At 40.3% G+C, this 15,548-nt stretch overlaps 1 protein-coding gene across 4 annotated transcripts in view; it reads right to left on the bottom strand.

Moving 5' to 3' along the window:
- NRP1 (neuropilin 1) overlaps positions 1 to 15,548 on the bottom strand; it is a 107,066-nt gene that overhangs the window by 38,913 nt on the left and 52,605 nt on the right. For all 4 annotated transcript variants that reach the window (XM_088533952.1, XM_088533954.1, XM_088533953.1 and 1 more), the window contains exons 5-6: positions 10,974 to 11,129; positions 8,343 to 8,509 (exon numbers count right to left, since the gene is read on the bottom strand). In XM_088533952.1, coding sequence (XP_088390078.1) covers positions 8,343 to 8,509; positions 10,974 to 11,129 — 323 coding nt within the window. The remainder of the gene's footprint in view (positions 1 to 8,342; positions 8,510 to 10,973; positions 11,130 to 15,548) is intronic.

Below are 15,548 nucleotides of genomic sequence, written 5' to 3'. Positions count from 1 at the left end.
TCCTTCTCTGATGAGAAGCCAGTTGTTCCTGAAAACAGATGAACCAAACCTCAGTATAATGTTTGGTCAACTGTGTTTTCTCTGCTAGTAAGCTTTGTTTATCAGATAGCTATAAGGTTTACACTGATGTCTTTTTGAAGATTTTTTTTAAACCTTGGATAAAAGCATTAGAGGGAAGCAAAAATGGAATTATCTCTCTCTCTCTCTCTTTTTTTTTTTTCTTTGTGGGAGGAAGACAAATTGCTTCCTGAAGGGCAGGTATTTACGTCTTGGAGGAAATCTCATTTATCCTTCCACTTTACCTGCTTTGCTACTGCTGTGAAAATGTCACCTAATGGGCAGAGCAGAATTATCTGGGACAGAAAAGAGGATAACACAAGGACAGGGGAGGTAAATAATAGCTCAGCAGCAGAAAAACTGCATCATGGATGCAGGCATAGGGAGGGACCCATAGGACTCTTCAGCTTGATACCACTATGCTGCTGTGGAAAGAATGAGTAAAAAAGCACATCTGTCTCTGCAAAGCACTCGACAATACACCTACCATCCTCAGCACATGGCTGGCCCCAAGAAAACCAGGACCTTTAGCTCAGCAACAACTAGGCTTATTTTGACATGCCTCAGCTGCACATTCTTGCCCCAAACTGTGCTTGCAGCCACTGCCCTTCGTTGTTGACCGCCTAGCCTTGAGCTCTCTCTTGCCTGCATTTTGCCACCTGCCTACTCCTGTAGATTAATTTATTTCTGCTGGACTCAGCAAAAAAAACTCTTTCTGAGATACTTTCCCCTACATCTGCAGAAAGCTGAGGCCGACACAGAAGATCTGTGTGTGTGCATGCAGATGGGCAGCTGGATGGGCAAAGCTGCCTGAGCCCCCACGGGCTCTGCAAAGCGCCCACAGGACCATGGCCCTCCGGAGTACAACAGCACAAACAACTGATCCTTTGGTTCAATGGCAGGTAAAAAAGGCCGACAATAAAAATGTTTTAAAAGAGCCAAAATGTGCAGATCCAGTGAGAGGGAAAAGAAGGGAGAAAGAAGAAACATTTAGTACTCAAAGAAATATTTCACTGCAATGGGAATGAAAAATGTCATCCTAATTAGCTGCTTTTAAGCGGCTTTAGTTTCTGTGAAAGAAAGCAGCAAAAAAGTTCTTGAAATTAGAAAAAAAAAAAGGTGCCGTTAAATTTAAAAGCATATTAAAAACTTTTATTTTTTTTCCCCTGGAATCAACTATACGGTGAAAGTAAGATAAATTCGCAAAATCACGTTAGTAGCTGCTGAATCGGTGCTTTTCCTGGGCACATTTTTAATTCGCTATCTCAGCTCTAAAGGACCATCTGTCTTGCAGCCGTGGCAGGGCCGCGGGGCTGGCCGGGGCCGCTGCTGCAGAGGTAATTACAGGCTTCCGAACCAGCTCTCCAGCCCTCTGCCTAATGCACCCCCTGGAAGAGCTGCACGGGTCGTACTGATGAGGCCGGCGGTGGAGGCTCCGAGGGGTCCTGCTTCCGCTGCGCCTCCGTATGTCGCGGTTGGGATTGCTCAGAGCCACGCAGGACTCCCTCCGCACCCAGGCTGATGCTGAAACATGACAGAGAAATGCAGAGGGGATTTGCTTCGCTGCCGTGTTTTGCACCTGCACTTCTGGAGCAATAAGGCTGCCAGCAGTTTTGCACAGTTCTCCAAGCATCCTTTCAGCCTCCTCAGAGTGATAAATCTATTGCTGGGAAATTTCTGGTACTAAAATAGCTCTTAAAGCACTTTGAATAATCAAAAACTTCATACTTTGTAGAGTCCTTTTATACCTTCCTCTCCCTCCTGCCTGATTTCAGTACTTGCCTTTGTGAAATGGTACCATTTATTCCCATGTCACAACAAATAAAGGTACGAATGTATCCTGCTGGGTCAATTAACCCCAGTTCTGCACTGTGTCACAGTCTGCAGTGGCTGTGATTTCCAGAAAGGAGTATTCTTTTGTCATTCTTTACCCATGTGCAAATGTATGTTAAGACCATAAGATAACTGTAACACTTCTCCACTCAAAGCTAACTCTGCTTTTTAGAATTTCTGGAGTGCAGTTATGAATTGTAAAATGACATGAACCAAAAACATGATAGCATATATTCTAAAATGGCAGAGAAGATGAAGAAGTAACAGCTTTTGTGCTTTCAAGTCCGTGTACTCCCTAATGATGGGAAAGCCTTGCCGTAAAGCTTGTGAACTTCAGTTCTCATGCAGTCCTTTAAAGGCTAGGAGAACTTGAAGACTGAGGTTTCACATTATTATATGTAGTTATATGATACACTTCACTGCAATATCAAACTCCAAAGAAACAGAAATAATAATAAAAATAACAGGTATTGTTGACTTGCAGTTCCTTGAGCTTTCATGTGAAACATTTAGATAAGCTTGCTCAGTAAAGTCTGCCTAAGCAACTGCTTGATGTAATGAAATAAATGTGCTGTGCAGCAGCCTATATAAACACCAACTATATTTTAAAGTGAATATCTGATAAGAAAATAAGCTACAACATAGATAAAAGGTTGAGGCACCAGATGATGAACTGCAATTATTTTCAAATCTACTACAGGAATAAATCTGTATTAATCTATATAGCAGTTTGCACCAGTGATGCATGTTCTGGGCTCTACTTCCCCAGGACCAAGTAACATAGAATGCAGGTTACCGCCAGTGTAAGTGAACAAAGACAAATGTGGGAGGCAAATTCCATTTTGGAGGTCCCTCTTGTGCTGATGAAGTGGTCTTTATGCACACAGAAGTGTTTTAAATCAAGGGGAGTGCCTTTTCCTCGCACAGGAGAGTTAGCGTTAAGTAAACAACTGATATTTCAATCAGTGGAGGCAAATGGGATCTCCTGGGCCCATTCTCCCCTTTCCCTGGCCTTCCTCCCTGGTGCTGTGAGGGCCAGAGGAATAACTTCATACTGAATGAGGTGACAGTCCCAGCCAAGACAGGTCTAGAAATGGCTATGAAAGAGTCATTGGTGCCAAAGCAACGGATGCAGAAAATAGTCTAGAAGGGCCATCAGAGAGGCTGGTGGGGCCAGGCTAGACCTGCCCTCTCTGCAAAGCCTCCGGCTCAGGCCAGTGTCTGGCCACTGGGGCTACACCTGCACCTGCTGAAAAACCCCATGCTACAAATTAGCCATTGCTGTCCAGTTAGACAGAGCGCACAGCACGGACCTCATCTGAGCTATGTGGCCTCAGCTCTGCTGCAGAATGACAGATAACACCCGTTCCGGAGCATCATGTCTATCTGTGCAATGTCAGCCCCCATAAACCTGAAGTGAATTGGAACAGGCCGAGTGTTTTTATACCAGCGCAGTGCTTTTTATGGCCTGACTGCAAAGTTTTTGCCAGCTATAGGCTCCCGAAGGCTACATTCACCACTCTGTCCAGCCGCAACCGTGATGTGAACTGAAGGCTTGCTAGGAGCAAGCCAAGCTGGAGGCCTCACTCAGCATCACACAAGGAGAGAAAAATTGCACCACCCAGAAACTATCATCTAGCTTGGTGGGAGGGTAGAGATTTGTGTTATATGCATTAGGAGAAACATTTTGATAGAAAACACGCCGGTTCTGCAGTAAAAGCGCGCAGAAGGTGTTGTTCGCTGTGGGCTTGCAGCCCGCGCCGCTACGAGGATTGATGATAGCGCGGGTTAGCGGTGACCCTGCTAGCAGGCAATCAGTCTCCCTCCAAAACCACACGCACGCTGGTCCCAAGTGTGTTGGGCTGGACGCACCGATCTGGCAACGGGCTCTTTCCAGAGCCAGCCACGTGTCTACGTGGCCCCGGCAGAGCTGCCCGGGGGGCTCTTGGCGCCTCCCTGCGCCCCAGGCCTGTCGCGTGGAACCGGCCATGGCTCGTGCGCGACAACTTCAAAACAAAGCACAAGCAGTTCCCCGTGTATAAGGATTTCACATGTTACTTTTCACATAAGCGTAAATATAACTGCTTTCTTAAACATGAACATTAAATCTACTCTGTAAAAACACAATTACTGCTGCCATAGCAGAAATCTGTCGTCCCTTCTGAAGGCATGCCTTGAAAATGCAATCATAAAATCCCTGCACGTTATGGATTTCATTAACATTGTACTCCCCTAGGATTCCCAATTGCACAATAACAGGAGTTCTTTAAATTTTAAATACCACAGACAGGAACAGTTTCACTAAAACCAGATGTGAAAGCCTCGCACTGGCCGCCTTGCTGGTTGTGAGTCCTGAAACTGGCTGGTAATTGATACCTATTAACATGTTTGTTGTTCAGATTACAGAACTGGAAACGTTATACTATTTTTCCTGTGAAAGGATACGTTAATGAGGGACAATGACTTATATTTCAATGGCAGTTCCCTGCTCTTGATTAAATTAAAGGGCTGTTTTTATTTTTTATTTTAAATTATGCTGTTTCACACTGAGGGCAGCTGAGTGTGTGAAGTATAAGTGCAATGAACAAGTAGGTTTAGTTTAAGGTTGGGAGGCTTATAACATCCCATATGACAATAAACTAACTTAATGATTATTTCTGGCAACCTTGTCTTGCTTTTGCTCTATTCATATTAGAAAATCCACAGACTTTATTAATGTGTTTTTAAAGAAGAAATGGAATCAGGAGTGACTCTGTTTCCGATTATGGAGTCACTCCACACCTGAAGGTCATTGAGCAGTTTAAAAAAGTGTGTGTGAGGGTAAAAACACACACACACATAGAGAAAGTACTAGGCAGACTTATTGCGAGATTGCGCTATTGATATTTTGAATATAAGCTTTGACATTTATTTCAAAAGAAACAAGGAAAGAAAAGAACAGATAGCTTTCATTTAGCAGCGGCTGGTAGGCAGGCAGCATTCAGATGAATTTAGGAGTTAGCAACTTGCCAGCCAAAGGAGCTATGTAGCTTTTGCACCAAAGAATGGATTTCAAGTCCACAGATGGAATTCATGCACATCCATGCACATCCATTACCAACAACAAGCAAGTCCTATTTTCCTAATTCTTTTCAGTGAAGTGGTCCAAAAAACCAAAAGACGTCAACACCTCAAACAAGACAATCATATCGCATGCCCTCTAGACGTCCCCTGTAGATACCAATCTCCCTTTGCTGATACTTAACTGAGGTTTTCTGTTTCTTTTGTCTTAGCAAAAACATTAACCTTGAAGGGAGGGGTAAAAGGAAGGGAAAGGGGAACTGTAATATTTCCCCTACACAAAAAAATGACACATTGAGAAAACTAGCATTTGGCCATGAATTTTCAAGCTGCCTTGCCCATGCATGACCATATGTATCTCATATATACGACCAAACTGCATATGCATATGCAATGTTTGAAGGCAGACCACAGCTTAATCAGCTGCAGTGTGTGTTCAGGTATGGGGAATGTACAATTATGGAAAGATTAATAAATACTGACAAGCAAAATCTCTGTCTCTCAGACAATGGCACATTCAGGAAGGAAAGCAGTTCCACTTTAAAAGTTCCATGTTTGGCATAGCTGTATCTGTCAGCCTGTTTTTTTTTTTTTGCAGTTGAGTATTTTCTAGAGCTCTTGCACTGTTCAACTAAAATCTATTTATGTTGAACTGTCTAAAAACAAATACCTCACATAAATGATGAGTTTACAGTAGCACACTGAACAGAAAAAAACAAAGTGACCTCTGTCCTTCATACAACAAGGTTTTCCTCCTTTTATAAAGTACTATGAGTTTTTTCAACTGATAATTTCTAAGTATTTTATTAGGTGCATGTCCTTAGCTGTTTGTCTGTAAGTCCTTATGGAGATGAGCTTCTGTTCCTGGGGATATTTATACAGAGGAAACATAGGAATTCAATGTTTTATCCAGATATAAACTTGCAAGATGTGATCCCTGCCAGTGGTGTCAAGCTTTTATAGATATTGGTTCTTATATGCAAGGACCCTGTTACGGAGGTCCCTGATGGTCTGAAGTGCTTAGCACCTATCTCACGTCTGTCAGTTGACTTCAACATAAAAGCACCTAGAACATTTTGGAGGCTTAAATAAGCATTGAATTGAACTATAGTAAATATTTAGAAAAAAATAGTATTCTCTTGACACAGATGGAACAGAAGATGAGTTCAAATGTTGTCCCTTGTACAAGTTGGGTGATGGCATACCTCAGCCCCAAAACAACATGCCACTTTGGACATTTCTGTTACATAGGATGAGTGATGAGGAGAGTTAATAGCACTAGTGCTGCAACATGCATGTTAGTATAAAAGATGCATATTTCATCAGTCTTCACACAGGATTTTGTAGGTCAGTCTTGAAAAAAGACAGCTCTGCAGTGAAGACTGCTACAGCCTGGACTTGAGCTATTACAAAGTCATCCCCAGGGATGCTGTTCCCTCAGCTTTGGCTGTAGGCCACGGATGAGATGCCTTAGGGCTCAGCAAACCTAGGGAAAGGGAGGGAAACAGTTCATGCACTGTCTTGCAAAGCTAGGGTCGAGAGAAGTAAGCTGGAGATGTGGCGTGAGCAGCACAGACTATGAAGGACTCCACCAGTTTCACAGCTGATGTGGCAGCCAGAGGTATCTCAGAGCTGCTGAAAACTATGCTTGGTGGTTGCTTCAATCCCAAGTGTCCTTCAGAGGAGGCTGAGAATTTCATGAGGAGGTTTGAGGTATTTTCAGCTGTTCTAAGCATAAACACCAGAGTAGCTTGGATTCTGTTGTGTTTACTATTAAAAAGGTTAATGGTTAAAAAAGTCATTTGAAACATTTTCTCAGAAAGATCTAGTTCTAAGTGAAAGGATTAAGCGCTATATATGTATGTATTTATCATAACTTAATAAAGTTAATGAGCACATCGAGCACACAAATTAAATTTGACTGGCTCTCTTGTTTTGATTATCTAGTAATAAATGCATAAGTGACAGCAGAAAAGAAGGATATAAAGAAAAAGAAGCAGCCATATGACCAGATGGAACACATGGAATTCGATTCTGATGCATTCCACCCTTTTTCCACATGCATTCCATGGATTTCAAACAGCAATGATTAATAACAAGCCTAGCACTTAGATAAGGCTGGGGAGATTTTAATATTTATTCCTAAGTAAGACAAAAAGATCAACAGATTTTTTTTTTTTTTGCCGCTCTGGAGCCTGGTTAGGTCCCTCAACCATGATTATCAAGTTGCCAAGAGCTCAGGATGTGTAGGGGCCCCAAAGCAGGACACCTGAGAGTCCCATTGTGTGCAAAGGATCAGAAATGAAAGATTTCCCCCCCGCCCCCTTTCTTCCCTTTGCTAACTACAACTCAACATGTTTTTAAGCTTTCTTGCAGACAGCAAACCTCACAGGAAACACCGATGTGACCATTCTTATTGCTGGCTAATAATGCATTGTTTTTATATGTCAGTTAGTAATTTCCTATAGAAAGCAACAGAAGCAAAAGGAATGTTTAAAATATATAAATGAGTTTTCAATATTATTATTATTTATCTAATGTGCTCAAGACTTTCTCCCAGTTTTTGTCAATAAAAATAGAATTTTGATCACAATGAAGAAATGTGACTTAACCTATGTAGTTAAGATAAATCTCTGTTTTTTTTTTCACCTAATGAAATTAATTAATTATCCTATTAGGATAAATAGTTATTTGTAAACAGTAATTCATATGAATAACTTCAATCTGTTCAGGAATCACGTACTGTAAACCTACAGGCTTGTAACAAATAGCAAACACCAAGACCAAGTAGACTGATTGAACTCAAGGAGACTCTTCATGGGCACAAGTGTTTGCCGGATTTCTGCTACATTAACAGAACAAAGCCAAACGGCCAATGCTAATGGAGAATGTTATGTTTAATGATATGGAAGAGGAGCCACTACACAGAGACCTGTAAACTCATTTAATGTGTAACATATTCTAGAAAGGGCTTGGGTCTTCTAAGGTGAAATCTGAGTGCATTAAAACACCATGCCACATATTAATTCTTAACTATAATCAGCTGGAGACACAGCACATACTCTGTTTACTGGGACATTCCACTCTAAGTGCATGTTAAACTAATATTGACTTTTCTGCTAAACCAAAATCTCTTATTTGTGCCCAGAAGACTGAAAAAACAATAGACGTGGGAAGCAAAAGAATTAATCTTCCTGACCTTTTCTTTTTTTATGCCTCTGGGAGTCAGTCTGTGTGTGTGTGTCTAATAGGGAATGTGATCTATTCACCTGCAATGATTCTTAGATTATGTTGAAGTCCTTTGTTGTATTTTGTTCTTTCTTTTGCATTCTCCACATTCAATGAACTCCACAGGTATTATTAATAATATCTTTAAAACATTATCTTTTTACCTGTATCCATTCTCTGTTAGAATCTTCCCCTGGGGTCCATCCATTTTCAGGGTAATTTAGTCGGGACCTTTCTGAAGACCAGATAGTGCTGTACTGGGAGGAGACAGTGATTTGGTCAGAGTGAATTTCTCCTGACTCCATACCTAGTGGTTCCATGCACTGGAAATCTGAAGAAAAACAAATTACCATCATTACCATGGTCAGCTTTCTGATTTCTGATTTAGACTTTGAATAATGAGAACGTTTTCCTGCTTTGAATATGAATATCTAAAGAAGTTATTTTTATGTGACTTTGAATTCTTTAGCAACTCCAAGTAAGGCAGTATTGGACTTATGGTGTCATTCTTAATACTGTCATTTGAGTTGCCATGGCAATTCCTGCAGTAATAAGCCTATACAAATATTTTTAGCCCAGCATTGTAGCCATTTCAATACAGGACAATAGAACTCTCTTTTCTAGGGTAGCACAGGCATTTTTGTGGATTCATAATATATTCATAATATAAACCAGTGTATGTTCAACCTACAATTCTGCACAAGAGTAGGAAAGACAAATTAAAGGACTCAGTAAAATATATGTTTTTTTAAAGTTATTTACTATAGTGCAATAAAATATAAAATATTTTTAAAATACTATTAAGAATCCAGCTATTCTCTTTTGATCCTGGTCACTGGAAGGAAATACACCAAAAAACAAACAAAAAAAGAATCCAGGCCAGATGAATATTGACCTAGGGGAATTACTGTGTCTTCTATAACGTGCTGTATTTTAAATGACTTGATCATCCCCAATCTCTTTTTGTTGACACAAAAATTACCTGGATAATTCAGAATCAATTGACACTCTAGTCAATCTACTGAGTTCAAAGGCTGGTAGGGCATGGAGATAAAATTCTTCTCTCATATCCACAAAAATTAAAGCTCCAGCCCCCTCTGAAGCAACAAGTGCTAGTAGTTGCGGGCAGATCCTCATATCCAGCTGCTCATGCAACCCTCTGCCAGGTTTACCATCCTTATTGCAGGGGCAGAAGAAAAGAACACGTGCCTACATTTCAGTCCGGGCACTTTACAGTTATATGTTAGTATATATTACCATTGGGAATTTAAGGTAATGAAATAAGGACTAATATGGGTTGGCCAATGAGCTTTTAATAAATGAAGTTCTGATTTTTCAGGGAAAAATAAAATATTCTGAAATACTATTCTTGAAAACTTTTAAAGGGGAACCAAAAATTTCTATATGCAAATGCTACGTAGGTGCCTCATAGAAGTTGTAGTGAGGCTGTCCCACATGTGAATTATCTGGTGTAAGACCCCACTTTACCTACTGTAGGGCAACAGTCAAAGTAAGTAAACTTCTACTTCGAATCAGGAGAGCCACAAGCCACTAAGAAGGACTCAAGACAGGCTAGATGGGAGTCATAATGTCTAAAATTAGGTGTCCAGTCTGAACTAGAAATGTGGGCTTCTTCCCTATAGCCTGCTGAGAGAGACAGGTACCTCCTGAGGCCTTTCAGGTGCCAGAGATAAACAGGTTTCACTGCTGAGGGAATTAGTGTGCGCATGCACAAGCCTCTCCTGTTTTGCAGTCACCTATTGAAGAGATGGAGGCATTTTGGCGTAGCAGATACTATTAATGTTGATTCCAGCATGTTACTTCTACAGCACATCAGGAGGATGACTGTGGAGTAGGTGATCATGGGGACCACCATTGCCTCTGCTAGCTAAAGAAGGGGCAGAAGTAGCAGCACCTGAGAAGCAGCCAAACTAGGCAGAGGTGCCATCTGAGGTAGCTCATCTCTAGAGGCTAGAGTAGGTCCCGTTCCCTCCTCCGGGTTCCATGTTTACAAGGAGGTGTTGGAAAGGTGACTGTAGAGAGGAGGTGGGGAAGAAGAAGGGAGAATTTCATTTCTCCCATCGATTTCAAGAAAATCAAACTGTTTTTTCTCTGGTTAGTCTTCTTTGACTAAGCAAGTATATTAAATCTGGGCAAGTCTGAATCTGGACAGTAAGTCACAAAAGGCAGAGTTTGATTCAAGGTCCAAGTATTTCATCATCAGCCAAAGCAAGGAAATTGGCAAGGGCATGGCATAACATTGCCCATTTTCCTACTGCTCCTTGGTTTCGTTCTCTGTCTGAAGGATAAGCATGAAAATGAGGCAACTGGGAGAAAAATCAGAGACAGAGAACAGAGCTTAAATGGCTTATGAAATGGTTTAACAAGCCTCTCTATATTAAATGCATTCTTTTTACTCAAAAAAAATCGATCATCAAAGCTTAGTCCATGTAATAAAAGAAAGCTTGGATAGTGCATTCATTATCCATATTTCGTTGTTTTAATGCAACTGCTCAGTTGCTCTGCATTCCTGGTTTTCCTGGTCAGCACAGTTTTTTACAATAATTCTTTCAACTTCCTGCTAATATGGAGAAATACTACTGTGAGGCGAAATCTGCTTCTTGCATTGATTTTCAAAGGGTAGCTGCTCTTTGGAAACAGAAGAAGAACAAAAACATCCCTCTCCATCATCTTATTTATTTAAGGTTTCTTTAAAGTTTCATGTGCTACCTGGTGTGAAAGGAGACATAACAGAATATTTTCCAAGGAGCTCTGCAGGATTGGTAAATACTGACCTTCTGATATGCTGCTCTGTGACACACTGTAGTTTGCTGAGAATCCCTCTTTTGCTATTGCACTGTCGGTGTAAAATACCATTGAAAGAATCCCTGTTGATGAGCGAACGCGGCCTGGGTTGTTCTGCCCACAATAACGTCCTATGTGCGGGCCAACTGAAAAGAGACAAAATATAATAGTTAACCACCTCTTCACCTCCAACAATAGCTGCCACTACAATAGCCTCCTAAAGAGATTCCCTCAGCAGGAAATAGCAAGCCTCGACAACAGTTTAAAAACACGGTCTCACCAATAACTTAGCAATGAACAATAATTTGCTTATCCTACCATGGAAGTCTCACTTCTATGTTAGAGGTAGCACTCCACACACGCCGAAGAGGCAAAGAACTAGATTTTAAAAGGGGTCTTTTAAAGTGCACAGAGTGAGAAATGATGCACAAAATTACATGTATAAAGCAGCAGAACTGTTTTCCAAAGTGTAGTTGAAGCACCTGGTTATAAGGACATTGAATGGCCCGATTTACTCACAGGCTTACAAGATGCTGAACACCATTAACTTTAGGAATAAGGGTTCTAACAGCCCCTTTCAGGATTTATGGCCAATGCTGCAAATAGTCTGTTAGTTTCACAGCAAATTTAGAAAAAATATTTTTGCATTCATATTGACGCAATGAGCTCTTTATATTCTCCTATTCAGGCTTTCAGCACATTCTCAAGGATCTTTCTCCCATATGCTCACTATTCAAGGATATCGTAAAAGAATTCTTGAGGAAAATCTTAATTCATTAAAAAGAGCAAGGATTTCAAAAGTATATTTCTGTCACAGGACACACACACATACATGATCTCTCTGCCTGTTAATAAAATATAAACCAGTTCTTCATATTTTTTTTCTGGATTGCATGTGCACTGAGATAATCTGTTCCTTTAATTAAACTACTCAATTCACAACCAACATATGTGGCCTTCTAGCACTTAAGCATTCCCTACAGATAGGTCCCTAGGCTGTTGAATAGTGATACATCTGTGCTTATAAACAATAAGAACAGATAACACTAAATCCCATGCAAAGTCAATCATAATACTAATCATAAGACATCATTCTAATGCTTACACCACTGGCTTTTCAGACTTAAATTAACACCTCATCATTTCTGCAGGAAGCCAGTTTAACTTTCAGTTAAAATATAAAATGTTTATATATCCTGATTATTCACAGTTCAAAGAAAATCCCCATCTAACACAAATTTATAGTTATTTATTGGCCTTTTCCAACAAATAAAACAGTTCCAACTTGGAATAGCTTTATTATATGAGCTACATATTTCTGTAAGGCCACAGCATTGTCAGAAAGAAGCAGTTCAGATGACATAGCTCTTGCTGCCAGCATATATTTTTCTATCCATGTTCTGGCCACAGTTAGTCTTCAGTTGCCTTGGCAATCTCATGGCATCTAAGATACTTGCCAGTTCAACCCCTTTCCACCAGGGATGTTCAATGTGGCATTGCTGGAATGAAACACACTACAGAGGATATGAGCTGGATTTCTTCTAACGCTGGAAATCATTAAAATTTTATGGTTCTATTATCTGTCGTGTGGAAGTCATCATTCTGGAGTGCTAGCATTACTGTATTTTTAAAAATGTAAAGTAACAGCCTCCCTTCAGGCTCTGGTTGCCCCAGTCGTATTTTTTTTCCAGTTTTTGGATGTGCAAACAGCTCTGACCCTGCTCTTTCCCATGATGGCCCCTCAGCATTACTGCTGTCAATCGTGCTCTGCACTGCAAGAGTCTAGTGAGGATGAGGCCACCACGCTATGGACCCCCGAGCTTCCCTCCTCCCATTTGCTACAGGGAAGGCCTCTTTGAAATGGCAAACAGAAGGGAACTTTGTTTAAAGCAGACAGGCTTTAAGATTCCCCATGACTCATTGGCTTATAATGTTTAAGATACACTTACTGATTCTGCATTTCAGCCTCCTAAAGATTGTCCCTGCTATCATGGTGCTATTCTCTTTACCAATTTGTGTAGATGTAGGAGCCAAAAAGTTTGTGAACATGACACAAAGAGGTATTGATTTTTTCGCACAACATGTAAACCTTAGCCTCCCAAGCTAATGCGGTATCGATCTGAGCAGAACTGGATGAAATAGATTCTTATTCGTCCTATATAAATCGCTAACACACTTAAAGTTTGGAAAAAAGTCTCCTTTTTCTATTTGAGTCTCAAAAACTTCTGAATGATAATAAATTAGATGATGTTTCAAGTGTCACCACATCAAATAAATGCCGTGCGGGGAACACTGTCTGAGCAATAACATTATACTGCTGTTTGCCTGAGTTGACTCTACTGTTGGTTTTTTTGTAGTGTCTTCCTGACCCTTCTTTTTTGTTAATTGAGGGGGGAGTTTTATAAATTCTCACGCGGCTATACAAGGCTATAACGGTCAAAACGGTAATTCGAGGAGAGCAGGTACTGAAATGTGTTGAGACCAAGAAAGCTCTTTGCGGCATTGTGGGCAGACCATCACGTCACTTTGTCAGCTTCCCCCATAAGGTCTGCTCCAAACAAGCGTCACTTGGAAATGTCTTTGCTCAAGATCAGCTCTAGTATCACAGGACAGGGACATTTCTCTGAGCCAGGCAGCTCCAGCCCACGCTCCAGCTGTTTCTGGGACCTTGCCACCTCCCTCCATTGGCATAGCACGTAGCAGTGGAGAACTAAGTTACTCTTGAGGTAAAAGACGGAGGTGCAACTACAAGCTTTTTCCAAAACACAAAGTCTATTTGAGAACTAGAAGAAATACTTGGACTATTTTGAGTACATCCATGTGATGGCTACAGAATCTGATTTATATGATCTACAGAATATGGCTCATGCTTAAAACTAAACAAAGATCTTATCTTTACTAATTCCTCTTCTCTTTTGCTCCTGACAACTGTTGCCATAAAAATATATTGCATTACTAATCTAGAGCTTCCCCTCTTGATTAAAGAGAAAATTTATTGTCATGGAATTGTGGTACTTATTGGAATACTGCTGAAACTGTTGGATTATCCAGTTGAAATCTTTTGTAATACAGTTAAAAAAAAAAGTATATCAGACTTCTAAAACACTCAAAGAAGTGATACATTAACTAGATATTTTACTGAATTTTATACTTGGTCTATAAAAGTGTGTTGTAAACAGTATTTTCAAGCAGTGTGATTCTTATTGACAAAACATTTGCATACAGTTAAAGATGCTAAAGAGAAAAGACTTGCAAACTGAATTCTGTCCTCGCAACCCAGTAGTCACTTACACTGAGCTTGTATATATTTTTATCCCTTAATAGCTTCTCACAAGAGTATAGAAGGCAACCACAACAACACCTAGATTAATAGCAAGCTTCATTTGCATTGATGTTAACAACCAGAGTAAAGTGTTCCTTTTTTGTTCTATAATTCAGTGCAAGCAGTTCTGGTATTGACCAGAGCAATAATACTTAGCCTGTGGTTCTCAAACCATATGTAAACTTCTTTAAATTACTTTTGAGCCCCTAGTAGACAATCTATAGAGCTTCAAAGAAAGCTGCATGATGAATATGTGCAATTCATCACTTAAGCTAGTCCTGGATTTGAGAGGGCTATTTTTCTTCAAAGTCATCAATAGACTGCTCTCAGGCAAGGCTGGCTGAAGCATATCTGTGCCTTGGGCAAAGATGTTTTTGGTGTCTAGATTATTCATGCAAAATGCCACATTTCTGTTCTGTGATCTGCTTATTCCCCTGTTCCAACTCCACCTGTTATCTTCTTCAAAGCATCGTCCTGTTTCTGCATATTTACAAAATGCACCTGTAGTTCCCAAATAATCTCCAACAGGGCTTGTTTCACTTATTGCTGTGTATGAAAGAAGAGACCAAAGGGTGCCTTTGGCATGCAGTTATGCAGAAACAAAGTGCCCGTTTGAGGCCTTCCTGAACAACATGCCTACCATTCCCCTCATGAACCAGCAAAACACTTCAGACTATTGCTTAACTTCAGACACATAAGTGTCCCAAGAGAATTCCTTTTGAAGTCAATGAAACTACTCATATGCTTGAAAGACAAGCAAGTGTTTTGCAAAATCAAGATGCAAGTACCGAGCACTTGCCAGATTCAACCCATTAAAAGGATAACTAGGGACTCAAACTCTAACTAAAAGGATAACTAGGAACACTAAAAGGACTTAGGGACTCCATGACTGTGAAGGGGCATTTCAGGATTAACTTCTGCACAAATGATCATTGTAATTGCCGGCAAATCTTCCAATAGAAAATTGTTTTCCATCAGGAAAACGTCAATGAGGAAGAAGCAAAATGTAAGTAGAGGCATGGTGATTTTGACATTTCGCTTTAAACATCATTTTGAAACTTTACTTAAGAGAAAAAAAAAGATATATATATATGTATATAACTTTTTGGGGGCAAGGAAGGGAAAAATGCTTTACAATTTCATGTTTTTTGAAAACAACAAATTCAGTTCCTGACAATCTTTAGTGCCTGTAGCTCTCCAAATTCTATGATACAATTTTTTTACAGTGAGATTCATCTGCTGT

The sequence above is a fragment of the Tinamus guttatus genome, unplaced genomic scaffold, assembly GCF_059628265.1.
Source record: "Tinamus guttatus ecotype Peru unplaced genomic scaffold, ASM5962826v1 Tinamus_guttatus_pri_ptg000530l, whole genome shotgun sequence".
NCBI classification, from domain to species: domain Eukaryota; kingdom Metazoa; phylum Chordata; class Aves; order Tinamiformes; family Tinamidae; genus Tinamus; species Tinamus guttatus.
This window is presented reverse-complemented; position numbering and strand designations above follow the sequence as displayed.